The sequence below is a fragment of the Mus pahari genome, chromosome 4 (genome assembly GCF_900095145.1).
Source record: "Mus pahari chromosome 4, PAHARI_EIJ_v1.1, whole genome shotgun sequence".
Classification (NCBI taxonomy): Eukaryota; Metazoa; Chordata; class Mammalia; order Rodentia; family Muridae; genus Mus; species Mus pahari.
The window spans coordinates 59,186,026-59,210,071 of record NC_034593.1 but is presented as its reverse complement, the minus strand read 5'-3'; the positions used below and the strand labels follow the sequence as shown (position 1 = coordinate 59,210,071).

At 43.6% G+C, this 24,046-nt stretch overlaps 2 protein-coding genes across 3 annotated transcripts in view; one reads left to right on the top strand and one right to left on the bottom strand.

The window, feature by feature from the left end:
- Rsrc1 (arginine and serine rich coiled-coil 1) overlaps window positions 1–5,123 on the bottom strand; it is a 300,961-nt gene extending 295,838 nt beyond the window's left edge. The window contains exon 1 of the mRNA XM_029538027.1: window positions 5,034–5,123. Within this exon, the coding sequence (XP_029393887.1) occupies window positions 5,034–5,043 (10 nt within the window). The 5' untranslated portion in view covers window positions 5,044–5,123. The remainder of the gene's footprint in view (window positions 1–5,033) is intronic.
- A 4,290-nt stretch (window positions 5,124–9,413) lies between these two features.
- Shox2 (short stature homeobox 2) lies at window positions 9,414–17,915 on the top strand. 2 transcript variants are annotated; one of them, XM_021196076.1, is made up of 5 exons: window positions 9,414–9,974; window positions 12,708–12,916; window positions 15,237–15,294; window positions 15,608–15,696; window positions 17,238–17,915. In XM_021196076.1, the coding sequence occupies exons 1-5, from the start codon at window positions 9,629–9,631 to the stop codon at window positions 17,529–17,531; spliced, it is 996 nt and encodes a 331-aa protein (XP_021051735.1). In that variant the 5' UTR covers window positions 9,414–9,628; the 3' UTR covers window positions 17,532–17,915. The 2 variants fall into 2 exon arrangements, with proteins under 2 accessions (XP_021051735.1, XP_021051738.1); XM_021196079.2 differs by having other exon boundaries at window positions 9,546–9,974; window positions 17,274–17,915.
- Window positions 17,916–24,046: the final 6,131 nt, after the last annotated feature.

Below are 24,046 nucleotides of genomic sequence, written 5' to 3'. Positions count from 1 at the left end.
AAAAAAAAAAAAAAAAAAAAAAAAAAAAAAGAATTTACACAAACTGGCATGTGTGGTAGTATACGTTTTTAATAGACAATCAGGAGGCAGAGACAGGTAGTTCTCTGTGAGTTCAAGCCCAGCCTAGTTTACATAACAAGTTTCAGGTCACCAAGGGTGCTGCAGAAGAGTAACTGTATCTTGAGAGCAAAACAAAAAACCAGTTTATTTTTTTCTTTTCTACAAACATTTAAACTAAAATGGTTTTTTATTAGGTCTTTTATACTCTCATTCAAAAAAACTGAAACGCCAGGATTTTATATTCTTATTTAAAAAGTCCCAGACATAGTGGCACAAAACCTGTAATCCCAGCATTTGGGAGATAGAGGCAGGAGGATTTCCACAAATTGGAGGCCAGCCAGGTCTAACATAAACAAATAAATAAATCTGGAGAATGACTAAAGAAGGAGAAAAGTAAGTTCACAGGATGAAGGGAGCTAGAAGACATCTCACAGTGGTGATGCACGGCTGGCTTCAACTCCAGCACATGGGAGGTAGGAGAGCTCTGGGGATTCAAGGACACTCTGGTCTACACAGCTGATTCCAGGACACCCAGGACTAGACAAAGAAACGAAAACAAACAAACATGCAAAAAAAATAACAAGAAAGAAAGAGGTGAGGGGAGGGAGAGAGGAAGGGAGGGAAGAAAAGATGGAACTAGAAGACAACAGGGAACAGGAGACAAGATAAACTGATGACATTTTAGCAAATGAAAAACTGATGGACTCAGAACTACAAAAATTGAATACTAAGCAACTTGCAGATAATTTCAACAAGAAAAAAGCCATCTCATGCAACAAAAATCACAATGAATCAAGAATCTGAACACCAGATACCACACAGATGCAATTGGGTATGAAGCTAAGGACACGGAAGTGATTGAATTTCTGTACAAGAAATACTGTCCAGTTCCCTCCGTCACGCTCTCTGGCCAGGTGATTAGCCCTCTCCGACCCCAGCAGAGCAGTGGTATATTGAATGGGGAGCACAAAGGTCTAAGAGTTCACTTTCAAAAAAAGCAGGGGAGGCCCAGTGATACCAAACTAAAAGTGACTGGACAAAAACTACAGTCACAAAAGTGTACATCCTTGAATGGAAATAAGATCTTTCTAAAAAGCAACAGTACCCAGTGGTCCCATGAAAAGATGGCAAACTCCCATCCTCCCACCCTGTCACACAGGCCACAGCTGACAAGTTCACACAGTAAACATTTTCTATAAACTTCCTCTCTGTTAACCTTTTAGAAAATACACAAAAGAGAGACAAATAGGTAAGGACGCCTCTGTGTGGAGGACAAGGAAGACTAGCTCAGTGTTCAGAACACTGCTGGGGTCTGTGAGGCCCTGGGTGAAGGACACAGCACAAACAGCAAATCTACACAACAGCCAGAAGGTAGAAAACAGAAAGAAAGCAGCTCATAGTAAAGTGGAAACATACAGAGAAAAATAACAAAAACTTCTAGAACAGAAACTCATTAATATCTTCAGGTAGGTAATGAAAAGATGTCCCAGCAGGCAATGGGAAAATGTTCCATGGACAGGGGAGAGCTTCGTTTAAATAAATGACAGACAAGATAGGGTTGGAAAAGGTCAAACACTCACAGAAGGTGAAAGAAAATGAGACAAGCATGGAAAACCTGAAAACTTTAAAATAAAAGGAGAGAGAGCAATCCAGGAAATCCAATATCCAACTGATAAAAATGTCGTTACCAAAAATTAAATGAGGGGAAAAAGCATCAAAGAATTTCTAATAAATAAATAAATAAACAAACAAATAAAATGCATTTCTCCCAAGTGCCTAGACAGTAAAATTTTTAAAAATAAACATAGACTAGGGTATAACTTAGAAAAAACCTCAAAGACATTAAAGATGTTACCTAGTATACAGAAAGCCCTTTTGAACCCAAACAAGGAAAAGCAATAATTATCAGGCACCAAGAATAAAGAGATCTCAGATAATTCCAAAGAGTCACAAAATAAACCAAAGGAAAGCATAATCAAAAGCACAGGTTTTTCAAGTAGCCGCAAAGGAAATTCACCTTCCAATTTCTGAAAAACTAATTCCAACTTCAAATCTCTTTCCATTTACCTTACCAAATCAGTGGTCTAGAGTGAGATTAGAAAAAAAGATATTTTTTAGAAATGCAAGTTCTCACAATGACAGTGCACTTCTCCAGGAGGAAAGCGAGACACAACAAAGTCAACAGAGTCAAATGGCGAGCAGCCTAACACTGAAGATGAGTGACCACCTCAGGATGAGAGCTGACTGACCTAAGGTCAGAGATACATCAGTGGATATTATGAAGGCAGTCCTTGCCTTCCAAGGTATTACATTCTAGTGTATCAACAGCTCCCAAAAGAGAGCCCAAGGACCCTTAGAGTCAGGAAATCCAAGAGGCAAAATTATTTTCATTATAGTATACAAACATTACCTTTTTTGATGTTCTGAATTTTTGCAGAAATCAAAGCAAAGCAAACTATACTAGGGTCATTACATTCTTTCCTGGTCCCCGCCCACTTTACATCCCACTGGAGTCTCATTCTTGATAGGGCCAAGAATCTTGCTAAGTGGTAGAAAACTTGCCCAGCTCCTGTAAAACCAAGGTTCAATCCCCAGTTTACCAACAGCACACATACACATACCCAAAAATGCCCTTGGCAATGGAATGAAAATCACGAGATTTATTACATTTCAAGAAACACAATATCTATTATACAGTGAAGAGTGCTGGTTGTCCTAAAAAACTGTGTGACTGAGTTGCAAGCTGAACTAGCTGCTTTTATTATAAAACATGCCTCTTACTGTAAAACTGCCAACAGATGATCATTTGGCAGCCTTTTTCCTAGACTAAATAAATATAGCCTTCTACAGCAAGGAAAATTAACGGTATTTGTCACCAATCATAAAATGCAGCTCTTCATGGAAAGATCTGAATTTTGGACAGTTTGTATCTGCCTAGTACTCAGACTTCCTTTTTTCTAGGATCAGAGGCAATATTAATAAAAGTGGATGCTTGATATACAATAAAGGACGCCAACACTTGACAGACACATCTAACTCAGTGAACCAGTATTTTACCAACTGCCAAGGCATATCCTTAATAAAGATAAAACAAGCAGTTATTAGTTTAAGAGAACAAAGGTTCACAGAGGACATGACAGTTTATAAGTACTTCTGCATAGTGTTTCATTAAATAATGAAAAAACCAGAATCTTTGATCCTGGGTACATACCCCCTCCTCAATAAAAAGTAGAAAAGTAAAATGGCTGAGTGTGGTGGCACATGCTTACAATCTCATCAGGCTACACAGCAAGTTCAAGACCACCCTGGGCTGCCAGAGACACTGGAAAGAACAAAACAGAACAAAAAGTAAAACCGGGATGAACACTATGTGACAACTATGAAATCCCAAACAGAGAGCCATCCAAAGGCATTGTAAGAACAGAGGCAAAAATTAAGCTATAACAAGGCAAAATTCAAAAGAAAAAGAATTCTGTCCAAACAATGCTGTTAAGACTGACACGTGATGAACTCAGACACTATGGCACATGTACAGGGCCCATACAGGTCCAAACCAGAAAGGGTACCAGCACTGAGATGGAGCACTCGAGAGGCGCTCCCATCCCCAACAAGAAGTCATCCCCAATCAACAACTGCTGGAAAAGGAACAATTAGTTCCCCAAGGGTACACAAACCACACTTAAGGGCAGGCTCCATGTCCTGCAGTAGATGGCCAACATAAAAAACAAACACAGAGATCTTTTTGGAAACTTTTTTTGTCTCATATTGCTTTGTTTGGTCACTTTTGTTAACCACACTGATCTTTTGCTTGTATATTATGGTTTCCAATGTTGAAGTTTTATGAAGTGTGTGTGTGTGTGTGTGTGTGTGTACATTTCTCATGCTTTCTTAGTTTCCTTTTTCTTTGTTTGTTTGTTAGTTTGGGAGATGAGGGAAAACAATCATGAGAATATATCGTATACAAATAACATTATTTTCAATTAGAAAAAAACTACTGTTGCAACAACATTCTGTAGATTATTTAGTGTCCCTTTTTAAACTAACAAATCACAGGACTTCCTTCCCATATTCTGAGAGTGAAACCAGAAAAAAAGATATCTGTAAATGCACTACAACAACCCTATGACAACCAATTCACATCACAACTCTACACGCTGAATATGTAGAGACTGGGTCAGCAAGGCCAATTAACAGACAAGTGCCAGCTGCCTTTGTCTTTTCCGCTTCAGACATTTTTAGTCTTCTTATTGAACATACAGTAATAAAGTGCTACCACTTAGCAAGAAATCTCCTTTGTCTGCAAAGAAAGTGAATATTCATAAACTCTAAGACTGGAGGAGCTCTCAAAGGATAGCTACTTTCCCCACAAGGTTGTACCTGTCACATCTGCTCCGCTCCTTAAAACCTGAAAACTCTACGTAGCTCCTTCACTGGGAGCTTTTACATCTAAGTTCAAAGATGACAACTCGAATACCTTCATATGCCAGCACATGATATGTGAATTTATTTAACCACCTAGTACTTAGTAGGGACAAAACTGGGTTGCTGGCAAATCTAGGGCTTTTTTTCCCTCAAGAAGCATTTTAAATACAACTTAGAAATTACATTAATTATAACCTAAAATCGAGGACAGACAACATCCATTGTAACTCCTGAGAGAGGTGAATGAGTTCAGGAGGTAACTATCTGGTCACATGACCAAAAGTCTTGACGGTAAATTCACAGACTGTTTAAAATGATGTGTGTAGATTTCAAGACAGGAAGGGTCTGTCTAACCATGTAGTCTCTCTCCAGACAACAAGCATCGGAGAGACAGGAGAGGGGGTGGGGATTCCGTGCACACTTAGCCACAGCCTCCCCTTCGCTCCGACTACCTGGAGGAGGTGAGAGTGAACCTGGCTAGAAAGGAAGGACAACTGGGAACCCGAGGAACGGCGATCGAGGACCCGCGGGGCCCGCGGACTCGGGGTTACCTCTCCACATCACCTCCACACTGCAGGCCTAGGGCCTGCTGTCGCTCGCCACCCGCGACCACTCCGGCGACCCCCTCGCCCAGAGCCAGAAGGCTGGGACCGTGCAAGGTGCGGGGCGCATGCGCACGGCTCCAACCCGCACGCCGCGGGCCCCGGCCCAACCCTCGGCGAGCTCCTGGCCACAGACTGCGCCAGGCCCCACGCCGCCTCCCGCGGAGCTGGGCCTCGCTACGCCTCCTTCGCGGGCGCCGCCCCCAAGCTCTGGACGCCGGCATCACCTGGCTCGACCTTCGGGTTCGCACCTCCCGACGTGGGGACCTGGAACCCCCTCTTCTAACCACGGCGCCACCGGCGTCCTCAGAACTTGCTTCAGTTTAAGCTCAGCGCCTTCCTGGTTCCAGCACCAGGCAGCGTCAGCCGAGCTGTCGAGTGCGTCGATGCAGGCTGCTGGGCCTTTAGGAATGCCGAGCGAGTGGATTGTCATGCCGCCAATTTTTTGTTTAATGTTTGTTTTGCGTGTTTGCATAATTGGATTTTCTTATTCCCCAAAAGCAATAAAGGTGGTACTATGGGATGTTACTGCCTTAGTATTCGCCGTTATCGTCACAGATAATCAGCAAACATCTACATCGTAAGAAGTTATGTTTAAGACATCCGCGTAGAGCAAAATGGGTTAGTTCCTGTTGAGCGAGGTGGAAATTCGCCCAACAATAATAAATCATGGGAGTGTGTCTGCATAGAGTCGTGTGTGATTAAATTGTGATGATTTATTTGCAAAAAAAAATACATTAAAAATCGGTGGGGTTTTTTTTTTTTTTTCTGCCATGAAGGTGAAGGCATTCGCGGATTGGAAGCAATTAGTTTCTCCTATTAAAGAAACTGTTAGATAGGAGGAAGAAATCTGCCCAATGGGAGAAGGTTCCTCTAGAAGAGAAAGTAAATGTGTAGATTTATTAGAAAGAAAGAAAGGAAGGAAGGAAAAAAGAAAGAAAGAAAGAAAGAAAGAGAAACTTCTATGACCGAAATTAAAGAAACGTGGCATTTTCTGTAACATACAATATTTTCCTTGTATGACTTTTCTTTCATGATTTATTATAAGGAAACAAAAATGAGGAGATATATAAAATATTGACTTGGATTCAGGCCTACTGTTAGCTAGATACCAAGGTTCAGATTTCCACAGACATTTGAGATGGAAATCACCTCCAGTATAGGTTTATTCCTGGAAAGTAACTGGACCTTAACTAGTCAGTTTTGAGGGACTGTTTTAAAACAAAACTGCAACACCACATGTTTGTTTTAAATAATTCAAGAACTGGGGGAACTCTTGAGGGTCATGATTTTTTTTTTATATCTGTCCATAGGCTGTCACCTGAGTTTTAAAGTCAATGTTCCTTTCAAAACTTTGACAAAGTAAAATAAAATAAAATAAAAAAGGCTTTGAAATGTCTTATCTCAGGAAAATATTTGCTGTTTGGTGAAACATCGTACTTCATAGATTTTATTAAAACAATTTCCAAACTTTTAATTTCTTAAAACTGAAACTTCCTAAAAGAAGGACTATTGGGGATGGGGAGGAAGGGAGTGGGGAGGATATAAGAGGCTAGCAGAAGAGGTGTTTGTTTCCATATGTGGAAAATTCATAAAGAAAACTAATCAATTATATGCTAATAAAAATTTTAAATTAAACTTCCTTTACACAAGTGGGAGTCCATAGTCAGGCACTGGAGATTTATCATTGCTTCATCTACCACCCCTATAGTTAGAATGAGTCAAGATGAAATAATCTATTGGTTCAAATGACACAATAGTCATGCCTGAGCCTTCTCTGGGTACCCTTAAAGTGGTCATCTTTCTCTCTAGTACAGAGGATGGCATAAGAGTTTGTATTGAAGTCATGTGCTTAAAAGGATAAAGCAGTATCTGGAGGGTCCCCTGATCTCTTATCAGACTTCTAGCAGGGATGTTATTTGGAAGGTGTTTATGAATATGTATTTCATCATAGAGGTTGAAAGCTACTGAAACACCATGTCAACTTAGTGGATCCCATTACTAAATGACCTTTTTAAACAGTTTCACAAAAGAGTAAAATTCTGTGATTATTCTCCCAGAATTACAGTGTTACAGATAGCAGACCAATACTCAGTATGACATTGCTCCTAAATTCATAGAAGTTAGGAAGTGTTAAGGTTTTGAGTCTTATTAAATAATAAAAGCAAGAGTTCATGTACTTCAATAATACCTAAATGATGTTGAATGCAATCAACAGCATAAAACCGTGTAAAGGTACGCTTTTGTCCCAAAAGCGGGGGGGGGGGGGGGGAAATGTTTCCAGAAGGAAGGATAATGTCAAAGAAACAGTAAAGCAACATTTCTAATAAGCTTTATTTTCATGTTCTTTAAATGTGCAATGCATCTGAGTAGTAGTTAGTATTACAAGAAGTTATGGAACGTCTTAGATTACATTTAGTCGAGAATCCATTATGTACCACAATTCTGTGTTCTCTTTACCAACGTTTCAGGTTGTTTTGGTAGAACTTCTGAAATTATTTGCTAAGTGTGTTTTGCTGTTCTAATCAATAAGTAGAAGATATACATATTAATGGCCTGAAACTGCTTTCATTTTTACTGAGTACTGGATCCAAGAGAACGAAAACATTATCTTTTAACATCAAACAAAACTCATTAATATTCAGTATACTGAAAATGCCCCAAACTGCCACTTAAAGAGGTATATTTGTTTACATATTCAAGTAAATGTAACATTTCATATGTAAACATTCTTTTGTGTGCGTAAATAAGTATTTGCATAGCTACAAATCTCACAGCAAGCGGTGGCTTAGAGGAGACAGACGTGTTTTCCACCTATATAATTAAGAGTTTTTATAAAAATAAGTCAAATATACAATTTTTAAGTTATAAATCAGAAAGAGTTGTCTTCCCCCCTCTAAAGAGCGAGCCTCTTTTTCACAGTCCACGGTAAACAAAAATTAGTCGAGCGACAAGCAAGGTCGGTAATTTTTTCCGCAGAACTCAAAAAGTAGTCATCTTTTGTTTTTCAAAATTAGGGAAGTGAACTAGAATGTCCCCCCAACATGCTAAATAATTAAGGACAGGGTGCAGGGAGTTGTTAGGAAAAAGTGTAAGAACCCTTAGACCTCATAGAGAAAATCGAAATGGAACTGCGCCTGACCGGGCTGAAAGAAAATACCTTAAGACCGAATCTGGCAGAGAACAGCTGCTCAGGAAACAAGTTAAATCGACCAACCCCTTCTAGCGGGATGTGTCTTTACGGGAGTCAGCTTTGACTCCAAAGTAGTAGAGTGAATTACAGGGACCAGTACTCAGTGAGGCTGGCTGCGCGTTCGCAAGATCCTAAAAGGAGGTGAAGCCTTCCGAGGAGCTGCAGAGAAGCCCCGTTCGCAGCAGGCGCTTGAAGCCAGGATGCACCGCTGTGCAGCTGCAGCGGCTTGGAGCAGGAAAGGGTGCAGGAACAGAATACTGGAATGGTTGCTAGGCCTATTAACCATAGAGAGCCCGATACTGGGCCAGAGACTAGGGGTCATCATTGTAGGGTCGAGCAGTTGGGATGCCCACCCAGAGCGAGGCTGTAGGGTCGGGTACTCTCTGAGGATACCCACTGACTCTGATTGCAATGCACTTGTCAGTTTCCTCTTGGCCCCGCCTCCGAGAAGTCTATCCAGCTCCCCAGTGTTTTACTAAGTCGTGACACCAACGCAAAATCCACGCTTAATTAAATTAATTAGGGATTCTTGTCAATCCTGGATTAATGGCCAAGAGCACCAGTGGCCGAGGCTATCAGAAAACCCGACCGCTGAGGACCTGCCTCCTCTCCCCGCCCCCTCTGGTCCCCTGCTTGCCCTCCCTCTCCAGTCCGGTGGACTCTAGCCTGGATCCTCAATATTCATATTCATATTTCTCTCTCTCTCTCTCTCTCTCTCTCTCTCTCTCTCTCTCTCTCTCTCTCTCTCTCTCTCTCTCTCTCTCTCTCTCTCTCTCTCTCTCTCTCTCTCTCTCTCTCTCTCTCGTCCCCACTCCCTCTCGTCCCCACCCCAGGTAGTGGCGCTCGCTCCTGCTACCCGCGAAGGGGTTCACTAGGAGTTGCGAGGGGAGGTAATTTACTCAGAACAAGAGGCCCGCCTTTAGGAAGTATAAATAGTGAGACTTCAAGAGCTGCGTCGCTATCAGATCTGAACTCTCCGCAGGAAGAATTGTCAAAGATCTTAACATTGAACACGCGCACTCCGGCAGGGAAGCATCAGTTCCCATTTCCCTCTGGCGGCCCCCGCCCCTTCCCTCCTCCCCCCTCTCCCCCTTTACCCCCTCCCTCCTCCTCCTCCTCCTCCTCCTCCTTGTCCTCCTCCTCTTACTTCTTTTTCTCCTTCTACTTCTCCTCTTCTTTCTTCTCCTCTTTTTCTTCTTCTTCCTCCTCCCTCTCCTCCCCCATCCCCCTGCCCCATTGATGTGTTATTATTGGGGGGGCTGGAGCAGTAAAAAAAGAAGGAGGAAAAAAAGAGCGGGGCTCGGCCAGGAGAGCTTGAGCGCGAGGCTGACCGGCGGCGGCAGTGGCCGCGATGGAAGAACTTACGGCGTTCGTCTCCAAGTCTTTTGACCAGAAAGTGAAGGAGAAGAAGGAGGCCATCACGTACCGGGAGGTGTTGGAGAGCGGGCCGCTGCGCGGGGCCAAAGAGCCCGGCTGCGTCGATCCGGGCCGCGACGACCGCAGCAGCCCGGCAGTCCGGGCGGCCGGCGGAGGCGGCGGCGCGGGAGGAGGCGGAGGCGGAGGCGGAGGAGGCGGAGGAGGTGCTGGAGGAGGAGGAGCAGGCGGAGGAGCTGGAGGAGGGCGCTCTCCCGTCCGGGAGCTGGACATGGGAGCCGCGGAGCGGAGCAGGGAGCCCGGCAGTCCGCGGCTGACGGAGGGTAACGGCCTGCCCCCGGCCGCGGTTCCCCTTCCTGCCTTCCCCTGTCCTCGGGGCGGGAGAGGACCCGGGACCCGAGCGGGAGGAGGGCGGCATCGCAGAGGGCCCTGAACCCCAGCTTTGGGAGCTAAGGGGATGGTGGAGGAGTAGGAGGCCAGACTGCTCCGTCGTGGGTGGGGTCCTCGCGTGGGGGGGGCGTGGGGTTGCGCGCACCCTTCTCTATCGCTCCGGTTGCACCGAAATGCGTTTTTCGCGAGCGGGAGGATGGGGCCGCGTTGCGGGACGGCGAAGTTTGTGTGGCCCGCGGCGAGAAGGGGTGCGGAGGGGCTCACTAGGAGGCCGGTTGTAACTAGCCATTAGTCCCGAGTTTGCCAGAACCCCTTTCCTAGGCCTAAAGGAGAGAAGGGGAGGGGAGAGAAAGAGAAGAGCCACACGACGTTGCCCCTTCTTTAGATTTGCCATCAAAACCACTGTAACTCTGCAAAGCCCCTAAATCTCCGGATCTTGGGGAGCGAACTTCACATTCTCATTGAACTGTTAAGGTAGAAGCCAGTCAAAGATCCAGGCCGAGGTGGTGATTCCCTCTCGGTGGAGGCATTGAGGAGTGGGGGGGAGGGAGAGAGAGAGAGAGAGAGAGAGAGAGAGAGAGAGAGAGACTGTCTTTTGGAGCCAGCAGTGTTAGAAAAAGGCTTTATCTAACCAGTGAAGCGTCCATCAACTCAAAGTTAAAAATTAATTTGGCACTCGGTACTGCAGTAACTGGTGTGCTGCCATATTTTTCCAATTAAGAAAATATGTGGCATGCGTAGAATCACAAATTTAAGCAAGCAATTAACTTGTTTATAACACGGTCTGTTCCTGTTTAGGCCATTAAGTGGAAAGTTGGGGGCGAAAGAGACATTATATTAAGACTATTAATCAACTTGAAATTTGGACTTGTTTCCCTTTGAAGCCCCTAAACTTTGAGGAGAATCTACTCTGTGGGTGACAACAGACAAAGCCGGTCCACCTTCCCATCTGAAGAATATGTGTTCGTGTTTAAATTTTACTAAGATGTTAGTGAGATCGTTATAGTAATGTTTTCTATTAAATTGACCCCTAATGTTTGCTGTGACCTTATCTACTTCCTTCCCGGAGGAAGGACAAACGTCCACAAAATGAACTCCGAGAAGCAGAAATACAGGCAATAAATAAGGTTACTGTATAGAAGGCCAAGCTGGGGCGAGATGGGGCGTTTTGCCTTCACCCAGATCACAGCCATGTTCCCCTTAATTTAGAACGTGATAAGGTAAAAGGATAAAGGGGCCTGAGAACCCTTCAAGGTTCATAGCTCTGGGACTTGGGTTACACAGCCCTGGCGAGCCTGGGTGAGCCAGTTGCTGGGGTGGTTGATTTCCAAGCTCTGGACAAGTGTTAATTTCTTTGTAGCTTGGCTCTTTCGACTTAATTTTTTCCCCTCCGTGATGATCCGGATCCTGGGTTGGGAGGAATCGAAACAGCCTCTACTGTCTAAACTTAGCTTTGACAGTGGACATCCATCTCCAAATCATGCGGAGGATGAAGGTTGGGTGGACCTTGTATTGATATGGGCCCGACTTTGTTCTCATAGTTGCCCTTTGACATACATATATACCACCCCTCATGTGGCCCTATTTGCTCACACTGCCAGAGCTCCTATCTTTTACATGGAAGGACAGCAAAGTAGCAACGAATGTGAGGGGGAAAATGCATATTTTATTAAACATCCGAGCGGCTGGATGCATGAAAAGGTTTTGAACAGCCAATAGAAACCGAGGAATGTTCTGCTTGAACCTGTTGATCTCAGAAGGTTTAAGCCTTTAGGGTCGAGCCTTGGCTTCCACCAGGGAGGGAGAAGGAGAGGACAGATGCAGCGGTGGGTTTTGCTGACCACCAGAGTCTGTCTGATTTGCCGCCTCTACCCTTCTGGCCCAGCGTGGGCGGCCAGTCATCCAGGCCGCCAACATGGCGTGGTTGCCTGTGCCAATTCGACCCGGGTCTGTCAGGAAGCACAGGGACTGCCTAGTTGCTGATGGAACCATCCATAGGGGTCTGGTCGGAGCCCTTGGGTGCCCGGGGACGTGGCTTTCGGCGCAGCGCTGTACCAGAATCTCGTTTTCCAGTTGCAACCCTTCAGCGGGCCCAGTTGTTTCTAAATTAGACCAGCAAGTTTGCGGGAGGCAAAGGGCCAGAGGCAGCAGAGGCTGGCGGGACAGCGGAACAGCCCTCTGGGGATAGCTGGCGTACGAGGCCATCGCGTGGCCTTGCCGCGCCCTTTAACCGAGACCGGGCTCTGGGAGAGGCCCTCACAGCGCTTTTGATTTCCGTGAGTGCCTGGGTCAGTGAGTGGCATAGGGTCAGGAATGCTTTTGGTGTTGACAGAAGAAGGGAAGGGAACAGATAGTGAGAGGGTAAGCTAAGACCCCAGTTGAGTTGGGTAGCCGCGTGCACACCTTGTCCCTAGGCAGCTATACAGACAAGACTTTGCGGGTCTCAGAGACCCCATCCTCTCTCGGGGTCTTCACAGGGATCCCGCGCTTCCAGGGGTTAGGAGTCTCTAGCCTTTTTCTGGAAAAATCTAGTAATGAGATTGTCTTGCTTTTTTTTGTTCGTCCGTCCGTGTGTGTGTGTGTGTGTGTGTGTGTGTGTGTGTGTGTGTGTGTTTTGGTGGTGCGTGCTCCGACGCACGTGTGGTCTTCCGTGGTGCCCTCTTCAGTGTCCCCTGAACTGAAGGATCGCAAAGAGGATGCGAAAGGGATGGAGGACGAAGGCCAGACCAAAATCAAGCAGAGGCGAAGTCGGACCAATTTTACCCTGGAACAACTCAACGAGCTGGAGAGGCTTTTCGATGAGACCCACTATCCAGACGCTTTCATGCGCGAGGAATTGAGCCAGCGACTGGGGCTCTCTGAGGCCCGAGTACAGGTACCCCCATTGCGAGGAGGTGGAGGCTGGGTCCTGAAAGTCAGAGAGCTACACCTAATGTTTGCGAACAGCTTCAGGTGTCTGGTGTGAGATGAGAAAGGGTGGGCGGGGGGGGGGGGACATCTTTCCTAAAGATCTTATTTTCTAAAATGGGTTTTGATCCCGTAGCCCCTTTCACCCCTAAGCCAACATATGTTCGCTGAAAAAGAAAGCTGTGCTGGGTTTGCTCCCAGAGTTTCTATTAACCACACCCCCCTAGCCCCTCGCTGTCTTTAATGTGGTTTAATCCTAATGGGCCTACTTTTATAAGCCTTAAAAAAAAATGCCACAGAAAACGTTTTATCTCTGAAGCCTTAAAAGTTACAATGAGTATTTTGCTCTCTGGAGTTGGGTTTCGTTGAGGGTCTAGATTTGCCAAACGGATATACCAATTAGGTTTATGGATGTACAGACTATAAAGAAAATTAGCGTCTGTTAAGTGCAAAAATTTACAGTACTGCTAGCGGATCGGTCTCTAACTGAGCGAGAAACAGAGGGTATAGAATGTCTTTGCCCACCCTTTGTTCCTTCTCTTAACCAATGCAAAGAACCTGAACCCATGAAAACTCCATTTTAAAACAACATACACATCGTATTATTGATGTTTGCAAAGCCTGGCCTTCAGAATATCACTTGAAGTCAGAACTGCAGCTTTTTTCATTATTGGTGGGGTTGAGGATAATCTAAAGGAGGAATTATAAACACGCATGCATATCCTTCCAGCTTTATGGGGAACAAATTTAAACGTTTCAGATTGTATTTCCGCTCAAATAATAAAATTGGGAGAAAATGATGGTCATTATTTGTTTGAACACATGGAGCAGTTTTAGGCTCGAACATCTGCAGCTGTTACAAAGTATCGCTGTAACAGATACTCCCTGGGTCTCTGGGCGGAGAGACCACCATCTGTAAGGAACTATGCACAATTCTTATGGGGCTTCCCCGCATCTTGTAATAGGATCAGGGGGGAAAAACAGAGCAGTAACGTGGACAGAGAAAAAAATAATAATAGGCCGCCTTGGTCATCACGACGTCAATCCTAGAGCCTTCCTTTTTTAAGCCCATTCTGCTTTGCAGCCTGCGCTGAACTCTCTAGAGACTCTGCAACCCCTTAAAACCGTGATAATTATTGCAGCCGTGAGTAATAGTATCTCCATTCCAACTCTTCTATGGGGGGGGGGGAGAGTCAAGAAGCCTCAGGCCATGTGAGTCACACAAAGGATGCCACCCTGGCATGCAATTCACCCTTCTATTATACTCAATATCAGGAGGATTTTTGAAGATTTACATTGACTGTGGCACTTGATTTCAAAAACTTACCAGAAAAAGGCTCTGAAGCAACATTTTCCTTTCATGTTTTTTTTTAAACATTAATTTGTGAATCAGTCAATATGCTGTATTGTTGAAACTGTGTTATTGGAGCCTTATTTGAATTTTAAAAAATCTGTCACACTGACTTGAAAAGTTGGCAAGTTATTTAAGAAGATCATATCCATTGTCCGGGGATTTCTTGGTACATCTCCTTTTTGTGGCACACTCTTTTTTTTTTTTTTTTAATGAAGTTTATTACTGCTCTTTTTTTTCCCCCTCCTTATACTTTCATTTAAGTTATAGGAGCTATTTCCTGGAATCCTTCCTACTGTCCCAAGCAGTGGCTTTTTCTATAGGAGCAAATTAGATTATCATGATAATGGCACAATTATTCTGTCACTGTGTTACACTCTGCTGCACAGAGGGACAGAGAAAGTCTAAACTTCTTTGTAGTGAGGCTTTTATGACACTAATTACCACCCCCATGTCCCTTCCCCCACCAAAATAAGAGTCATTATTTGCTTTACTGTTTGGTTTTTCTTCAAGATGAAGTTAATTAATATTACAGGCTATTACTGAGTCCATTCTTCTTGGGTCTTAACTGGGTAAACATTTAAACCCATTATCACATTGGTGTCAGGTACCAGGGAGTGTTTTGGGCCCCTGGGACTCTGTAATGTGAAAAGATGAAACCGGAACTAGTAGTAATTTATCAAGGAACAATTTACCTTACAAAGAGTCTAGGAAATCTTTCTGTTTTGTTTTTATTTTATTTTCTATTTCTTGATTTACATTTTTAATTTTGAAAAGTGAGGCTGGTTTGTACAATTTAACATGTGCTTTTTATTTCCCAAGACTTTCCCAAAACACTGTTTTTCCCCCCACATTGTACTACTATAATTTAAGATGTTTTGAAGTATCACAGTTTATGTTTTCTTTTTTTTTTCTCTCTCTCTCTCTCAACTTTTAGGTTTGGTTTCAAAATCGAAGAGCTAAGTGTAGAAAACAGGAAAATCAACTTCACAAAGGTATATCTCATAATTCATTTTATCATTAAGTAGAAATGGGTTTGGAGTATAGCTATAACTAAAACAAAGAACATGCTAAGGATGACATTGGGACATGATTTAAGAAAAATTTCTGGGCAGTAAATGAAAGTTCTGCTACTTAGAAGCAAACTCCAACTTATTTTAATTATCGCAGTAACTTAGAAAAATGACAGTCTAGAAATGACTTGCTACCACTTGGCACCTTGGAAAATTATTTTAGAAATGTTTACTTCACATCTCATGTTTCATCTCCCTTTTGTTGTTGTTGTTGTTTCTTTGTTCCCTTTAATAGGTGTCCTTATAGGGGCTGCTAGCCAGTTTGAAGCTTGTAGAGTTGCACCCTATGTCAACGTAGGTGCTTTAAGGATGCCATTTCAGCAGGCAAGTACAACCTAGCTACAAGTTTTGTTTGTTTGCTTGTTTGGTTTTTTTTAAGTGTAAAAAGGTCTGGGTGTTTGTTTGGACTGCTGAACAGACCCCGTGTCTTTGCTTCAATTGAAGAACAAATTTCAAGACTATATAGAGCACCCACTCCCCTTTTAAAAACCTATACTGTGTCAAGGCCTTGAATATTTAGTCCTTTCTGTCTTCATAGGAGCCTGAGGGGAGCAACCTGTCCTTTAAAAACTGCATTTAAGATGGCACCTGGGGAGAGGAAGAAACAGTCTTTGATTGGGATCTTATCAAATCAAATACAGAGGCTGGTCCAAGGGTGTTGTAAAAGCAATCCTCTAAATATTCATTCTAGATAGTTTTTTTTTTTTAATCCCTTAGTCACATTAAGTGACTCTGGCAGAAGAAAAATAAATGCAACTATTCTCAATTCAGACTTATTTTTAAAAAGCTGCCCTAAAAACTTAGACAAAAAAAAGTTTCATCTCTAATAAAGAGGGAAGACTTGGTCTTCCCAGGGCTCACTGTCCTACCTCAGAAATCCACTTCTAAGCCAATAAATAAATAAATAAATAGATAGATCTTTAGAATAACTTTTTGAAAGGAAAGTCTGCAGCAATGATGTAATCCTGGGGAATCCCAGTGTTCTGAGCTTCCTGCTATCTTAAGCTGGAGGGCAAAATCCTTTCCTTTGCTAGCAACTGTCTGACCGTACCCATCTTCAGCAGGCATCCTTACACCAAGGCTGTAATGTCACAGATGAGCTCTCAGTCATCAGTACCCTGGACTGGGGAGACTTCAGGTGATTCTTATCTATTGAGAATTAGAGTTAGAGCCCCGGTCTCCCTCACTACAAGACACTTGGATCTTGTTGGAAAGGCATTTGAAATGAGGATAGTTGTAGAAAGAAAGAGAGCCAGAACTTACTAGGAAACTGACTCTACCCAAGAAGGTAGAGATCTTCAGGCCAGCAAAATCAGCTGTACCTAGAAGGTTGTTAGAAACCTAGTCTGAGTCCCAACAAACTAGACCTGCTGACTCAGAGTCTGTATTTAAACATGATTCTCAGGTAACTCCTACAGCAGGAAAAGTTAATACCTGCAGATTCAATAGCTTCCCTAAATGACAAGAAAAAGTTATGTGTTTTTGTTTCAGTAGTGTGTCCAGGGGTATGTGACAAAGACAGGAGAGGATAACAGTCCTTAACCCCAACCTCTCCAAGATGTTGAGGTGGGTGGTCCATGGGGGATATATCAAGGTCACCCATTCACCCACGCAGTTCCCGAAGGGACCACCTCATTCTAGCAGTCTGGGATTAGGAACCCAAGGAAACATGCTCTTCATGACCTGAGGGTACAGATGGGACACTAGAGTACTAATGTGGTGTCCCAGATTTAGCAAAAAGCCTATAACGTCCTTCTCCAAACAGATACTTTGCCAAATGTTGCTTCCCTGTCGCGCACCCTAATTCTCCCCATAGCCAAGCTGGACGCCTTTAATGTTCTGTTTCTATTCTGTTGTCACCCTAGGATAGTCATTGCAACGTGACGCCCTTGTCCTTTCAGGTTCAGGCGCAGCTGCAGCTGGACAGCGCCGTGGCGCACGCGCACCACCACCTGCATCCGCACCTGGCCGCGCACGCGCCTTACATGATGTTCCCGGCACCGCCCTTCGGACTGCCGCTGGCCACGCTGGCCGCGGACTCGGCCTCCGCCGCCTCGGTGGTGGCCGCCGCCGCCGCCGCCAAGACCACCAGCAAGAACTCCAGCATCGCGGATCTCAGACTGAAAGCTAAAAAGCACGCGGCCGCCCTGGGTCTGTGACACTGGCGCCAGCGCCACGGTCGGTGGAGCCTTCTAAGCGGCGCGATCCTGCACGCCCTCCGCGACCGACCGGCTGCTTCTCCCGCACCCGCTTCCAACCGTCACCCAGGCTTGTCCCTTCCCCGCTGACTGCCGCCTTTTCTTTCTGCACCCTGGATCCCCAGGGCGGGACTCTGCGCTGGACCCGGGATCCCACGAGGGCCACCAGCCCAGGGGCTCCTGCCCACCCGCCCTTGGGACTAAATTTCGGCTTTGTAGGAGCGGGTTTGGGGAAGTCTGGATAGAGACTGGACAAAGGAGTGTGTCCACAGTGAGAAGTGGATAGCGCCACAGCTGCGGCGATGGACTCGTTCATAGGAATAAAATCTTGCTAACAGCAAATGAACAAAAACAAAAAGAATAGAGAACAAACTAGAAAGAAAACGAGAAAGGGGGCTTGTTTCTTATTGCTATTTGGCTGGAATTAGAGAACGACGAAGCAAAAACAATTCTTAAAATTATTTTGTACATAAAAATACGGAAAAATAACCTGGATGAATCTTGAGAGAAGGGGGGGGAGGGATTTACCAACTAAAATGTATGTTTTTTTTAAATGGTCCAAGAAAACAATACAGAAGGAAGAGGTATACTTATTTAAAGAATTAAGATGGAAAAAAAAAGCGCAGCTGGGAAGTTCACAGGTTTTGAAGCTGACCTTTTTCTGCGAAGTTCACTTTAATAGGAGACATTTGATAAGAGAGGCGGGCCTCCTTTTACGTTGAATCTGATGCTTTGAGTTTTAAAACACCATGTATGGAAGAGCAAGAAGAGGGAAGACAGTGTGAAAACGAGGAGGGAAAAAAGGACGTTCATACAAAAAAGAAAGAAAGAAAGAAAGAAAGAAAGAAAGAAAGAAAGAAAGAAAGAAAGAAAGAAAAGAAAAGAAAGCGATACCACAGACAGTGATTCCTCTGAAAAATTTACATTACGGCAGAACTGTCCAGACTGCTGACAGTAAATTCTGGTTTGCATGTTACTTGTATTCCATTGATGGTGTCCCCTCCCCTCCCACTCTCACGTGCACTCACTACACTTTCATTCTCAGTATGAAAAGCGTCTGGAAATTGATGTGAATCCATACATAATTTGTCCGGCCTTTGATCCCAAGGGGCAAAGGAAAAAAAAAGTGTCATAAGGGAGTAAAATACACTCTGAGTCTTCCAAGAAGATGGAAGCTGTTAGTAAATATGGGCAAAGAAAAGAGAAGAGCCAATGAAGTCACAAAGGTATACAGCAGGGCATCGGGATAGGCGCTTTATCTGTTCTCTCCCTTTTCGTGAATTCTCTCTTGCTAGTTTAAGTCCTATTTGAAGACAATGCTTTATTCCCACCCCAACCCTTCTATCCTGTCAAATTCACCTTAAAGACACCCAGCTAGGTACAGACACTAGGTTTGTGTATAATATGTTGATAAACACGAACAAAGTTTATTTTGGCTATAATGTGTGAACTAATGGTTGACTTTCAACATTTGCATTTTATCTCACAAAGGTGTATCTATTCAAGTAATCTTTGTTTTTGTTTCAATTCATGTAGCTATTTAAACAGGGATACCTTGGGCTAAGCAACCTGTAGCCCCAATTCTCTAGCAAGCCTCTTTAGGACCCCCCTTTAATTTACATGAAAGAGGAAAAGCTCTTCTTACTGAACTTTGGTATGCGTTTGAGCTTTGTAACTATTTGTTCTCCATGAAAACAAAATTATTTATATTTGCCATATTTTTTCTAGTGTATTAAGTTATTTTAAACAAAAGAAGATGCTGTTATGACGTGTTGTCAGTACAAAATGTTTCAGCTCCACTTCTGTTAAACCTTTTAAATAAGTGCCAAGTTATTAACCTAAGACACTTTGCGATCAACTGAATGAAAATAGTATTGTTTCATTTGATGGGGTGCGCGTCATCTTTGTTCTTGTTACTATTAAAATATCTGGGATACTCTTTCCTTCTTCCTTTTTAGTGATATATTCATATATTCTCTCTCATATTCTCTCTCTCATATTCTCTCATCTCTCTCTCTCTCTCTCTCTCTCTCTCTCTCTCTCTCTCTCTTTCTCTCTCTCCCCCCACTACCCCCCCCAGCGCTACACTGCTCTTAAGTGAAAGTAGCCAAGGACCCCAAAGGTGGCCCGGTAGATTCCTAGCAACCACTGAGGGCATCTCCTTCCACCTCATATTTAAATACCTACTATGGAGCCCAGATTATGCTAACCAACAAAAAAGAACAGATTAGGAAAACAACAAAGATTAAAATCCCCTGCCTTGGACGTTTCTCCTTCACTTTGCTACACTTTCATCCTTAAAGTTTGTTTGGATCATTTGGGGAGAAAGAAAATAGTGGTCACGCAACTGCCTCTGGGCTTGTTATATATGGTATTATCAACAATCGATCGCAGATCGCGTAACTTCCTGGAGCTGCTGGTTTGGAAGTAGACTCAGGGCAGGAGTTGCTTTGGGAAACAAAGCATTCCCCCCCCCACGCCCCCCTTCTCAGTCCTATTTGGCGTCAATCGCTCTCTTCCCGAATCTCCGAAGATGGGCTCTTGCCTGCCAATTTGTGTAAAGGCGGGGAGGGGCATGGTGTGTGTGCGCGCGCGCACACACACACAAGATGAAAACCTTGAGACCCAGTCCCAAACAGGCCTGAGTCCGGAATGTCCTTTCTAGCACCTGCCCAGATTCAAGGAGAGGAGCCCCCTGCGGAGGGCCCAGGCGTCTTAGCCTCCCCTGTTGTCGCAAGTTGGCAGACAGATAAAATAGTGAACCCCTACGGAGCCCGCAGCGCGCTCTGCTTTCCTCCGGGACTCAGCTCGCCTTTGAAGCTGATCAGACTGGAGGTGGGACAAGAAGTTGGTCTGTCCCTTGGCTACAGGGAAGCAGGAGCCTGTCTTGTCATTCCAGCCCAGCCCTGTTGCTTTCTTGGTTGGTGAAGTCGCGGTTAGCTATAGTGTAGTTCTGCTCGCCCCGGAGGTCCCAGCGTCCCCGGAGAGGTCCTGGTGCATCCCACGGACCTGGCTCCGAATCCTTGGGGTCCATGTGACAATCTTAACCTCAGGTCAAGGCAAGTTCCGTCGCTCTCAAGACCCCTCAAGGGAACATGGAGGTCACACGAGGAGAACGTGGGACAGGGGAGCGGCGTGCCCACTATGGCTCTTCAAGGTATCCTGGGCTAAATCCCAGGTCAAAGGCGGTGGCACGTCTCTGCCAGCTGGGAGTTGGATACCATCCATGCCCATATTGCCGGCCTACCATGAATGCTGAGGTCCAAAAAGGGAGGGGGAAAGCTAGGTATAGTGAGAAAGGCCAAAGGTTCCTGGTCAGGTCAGAGATACCAAGCCACCACTTCCTCTCCCTTGAGGCACAGGAGGATACAGGGATGGGTCACCCTAACTGCCTGGGGTCTGAGTCTTTGATCCAGACTCTCTGGGCCACTTTCCCAGATCTTTGCTGCCCAAACTGTTGGGCAGACAACTAGGTTTGCCAAATCCAAATCCCGCATTTTCGGAACCACCCCCAGAAGGGGTTTGAGAACATCTTGGCCAAAATACAGTAATTGACTCCCCGAACCTTAATCTTTCATGGAATGCAAACCTTTCTTTAGTTAGAAAAATCCACATTGGGGATGGGGGTGGGGGTGGGGGCGGGGGCGGGGTGGAGCTGAGTCAAAGGGGCTTACTAAAGGCAAGGTTACTGTTAAGACCTCCTTGGTCTAGGAATCCCAGAGGAATTTTTTTTTCTTTCTTTAAACAAAAACAAAAACTCAGAATTGAACTGATACACATCTAGTTTGAACCCCCCCGCCCCCCCCAGGATTGTAACTTTTAGATCCTCAGATGGTAATACTTTACTATAATGTAATGCTCAAATTTCGGAACTATTTTGATTTCTAAAAAAATGCCTTTTTGGCTTCAAGAACATGGGATCCTGTTGTTTTTTTTTTTCCCTTCACAAATCAGTTTACATCATAAATTGCAAACATTTGCAATAAGATCTCAAAATTGTTTATTTTACATAACCTCAAGCACTTGACTATGTTAAACACCAGTACAGAAAGTCTGTGAAATCAGTTTAATGTGTGTCAGGGAATTAAAGGGTCACGCCTTTTCATCACATAAACAAAGCATGTAAGACTGTTTTGATTGTCAGTTTCCCAATTTTTAGTCTTAAAAAATGGCTATTAATTTTAGAGTCATTCTGTGCAAAACTAATTACTAAAGTCATATACTGGTTTAATTAAGTGTTTCTGGGCAGAAGAAAATTATATTCTACACGGGGAAGTGGATGATTGTTTTAAACATTATATTTTAGTTCAAACATAAATAAAAGCCTGCAAATTCTAATGTGGGGAGAAAGGCCTAAAATGGTTTCTTAATGTGCCATTAGAACAGTTAGTCAAAATGCATTAAAGCAACATCTCCAACCAGAAACAACAAATATGTCATTCTAATGAGAGCGTTAACTTATGGATAATTTATTCAAGGTAGTTTTTACATTTCACATGGAATGTCTTATTATGACCTGCCTGACTACTGTGATGCTTGTTTTTCAAAATCTAATTTATATAGGCTTGGAATATACATAATTCATAACTCCTGTTGATATATGTATACACACTTTGAATTTTAAGTCTTTACAATATGTTTGGATGTTTGGTAGCATGTTTTTAAGACAATTGAAATAAAAGCATACAAACATAAAATGTGTTAAACATTATATTGAAAGCAAGTGCTTGAATTGTGCCTGAAGAAAAGATAGTCCAAAATGAAAGAGAAAAAAAAATTAGATAATTCTTAAGCTCAGGTATACAGGTATAGAGTGAACACTAAAATATATTAGATGGGATATCCTTATGTAAGAAAAATGGAAATCTGTAAAACGTACAGATGTTGGCATACAGCACTTCTGATATCCAGGCAATCTGCTCATGTCCCTAATTCATGAAACGAAATGAAGGAAAAAAAAGTCGAGTCTTCGAGCATTTTGTTTGGGGTATTTTATGTGCCAGTCAAGGTAACCACCACATATGCCTTCAGTGCATGGGAACTTAGTATAACTTACATGGAGTTCTATTGACATGAGGAAAGGATTTAAAATGTAATCGAATAAACCACAAAGAGAAGAGTAAGCACCGTTTCCTCTTCTTTTCTTTCTTTTTCAATTTGAACGCACGTCTCACAGGCAAGGATCTTCCTTCACTCTTACTGGAGCAGAATAGCTTGTGGTTGATGAGGTTAGCCCAGGAACCTCAATTCCGGGATTCAAGCCTGCTATTGACCAACCCTATGATTTTAGGTCAGTTTTTCTTTCTGTCCCTTAGTTTCCTTAGCAGGGAATGGGGATACAAACACCATCTGTCTCATGAAGTAGCCAGGAGGATTAAACAGGTTAATTGTAAAGTCCTTACATCAGAGCCACACAATAGGTACACTGAGTACTTAAGAATTGTTTTTATAAAGAAATGAATAAACATGGAACATTACGCTGAGAACTTTGGAAGACAAGCAGACAAGACTTTCCTTTTGTCACCAAAGGAAGACTTTTATGTGCTAGTTTGTGATTTTAGGTAATTGCTTAGCCTCCATAAGCCTTTTCTGGAACATGTGTGACATCGTGTCACAATCACAATGTAGGTAGGAGACTTATGTACAAGAGCAATTTTTAAAGTTCACATACATATATATGTACACACACACACACACACACACACACACACACATATGACAGATAGGAGATGAGGTGTGGCCCTTGCCCTCATAGGGCTTACTGTCTGGAAAGACAGCTTATTGAGACATAAGGCACTGCCAGGAAGAGAGTGCTAGGTGCACTTGCTTACAGGGATTCAGACACATTCTGTACATCTGAAGGGCCACACAGCACATGTGGGGTTCATTGCCCCACTTCTGCAAACTGAACTTTCCTTAGGAATGAGTAGCCTTATAAAGGAATGGTGGAGGGACACCCAGAGGTTAAGAAGCACACTTTGTTAGAAGTAAATGTATACCATATGTTGCTGTGGTTTGTGTTCCATGGGACCATCTGCGTTTTCCTTGGCTGCCCAGATTTGTAGAGCATTAGCAGCTAAATGCCCAAAAGATGCAAAGCCTGCCGAATAAGGATATTTAAAAGAAGTTTAAAAACATATAACACTAAGCAAGGAGCATTTACCTACTACTGTAAGGATTTGTTGAGTACTTACTGTAGACTAAATTAAAAAGGACCCCTTTTTAATTCCAACATTTAATTATATTATTGACATCACTCCTTGTTTTATATAGTTCTATGTAGTGCTCAAAGAACTATTTCATACATCTTTTTTGGTGAGTCAGTATGTAGTCAGCTAATCTTTAGAGGCAAGTATTTAAATGTGAAATGTTAAATAATTTTTCTTCCTAGAACCTATGTCCTATTCGTATTCTCTAACACACATCTTTCAGATTGTTGCAGGGGTTTAATAAGGTGAAATGTATTGCTTGCTTGG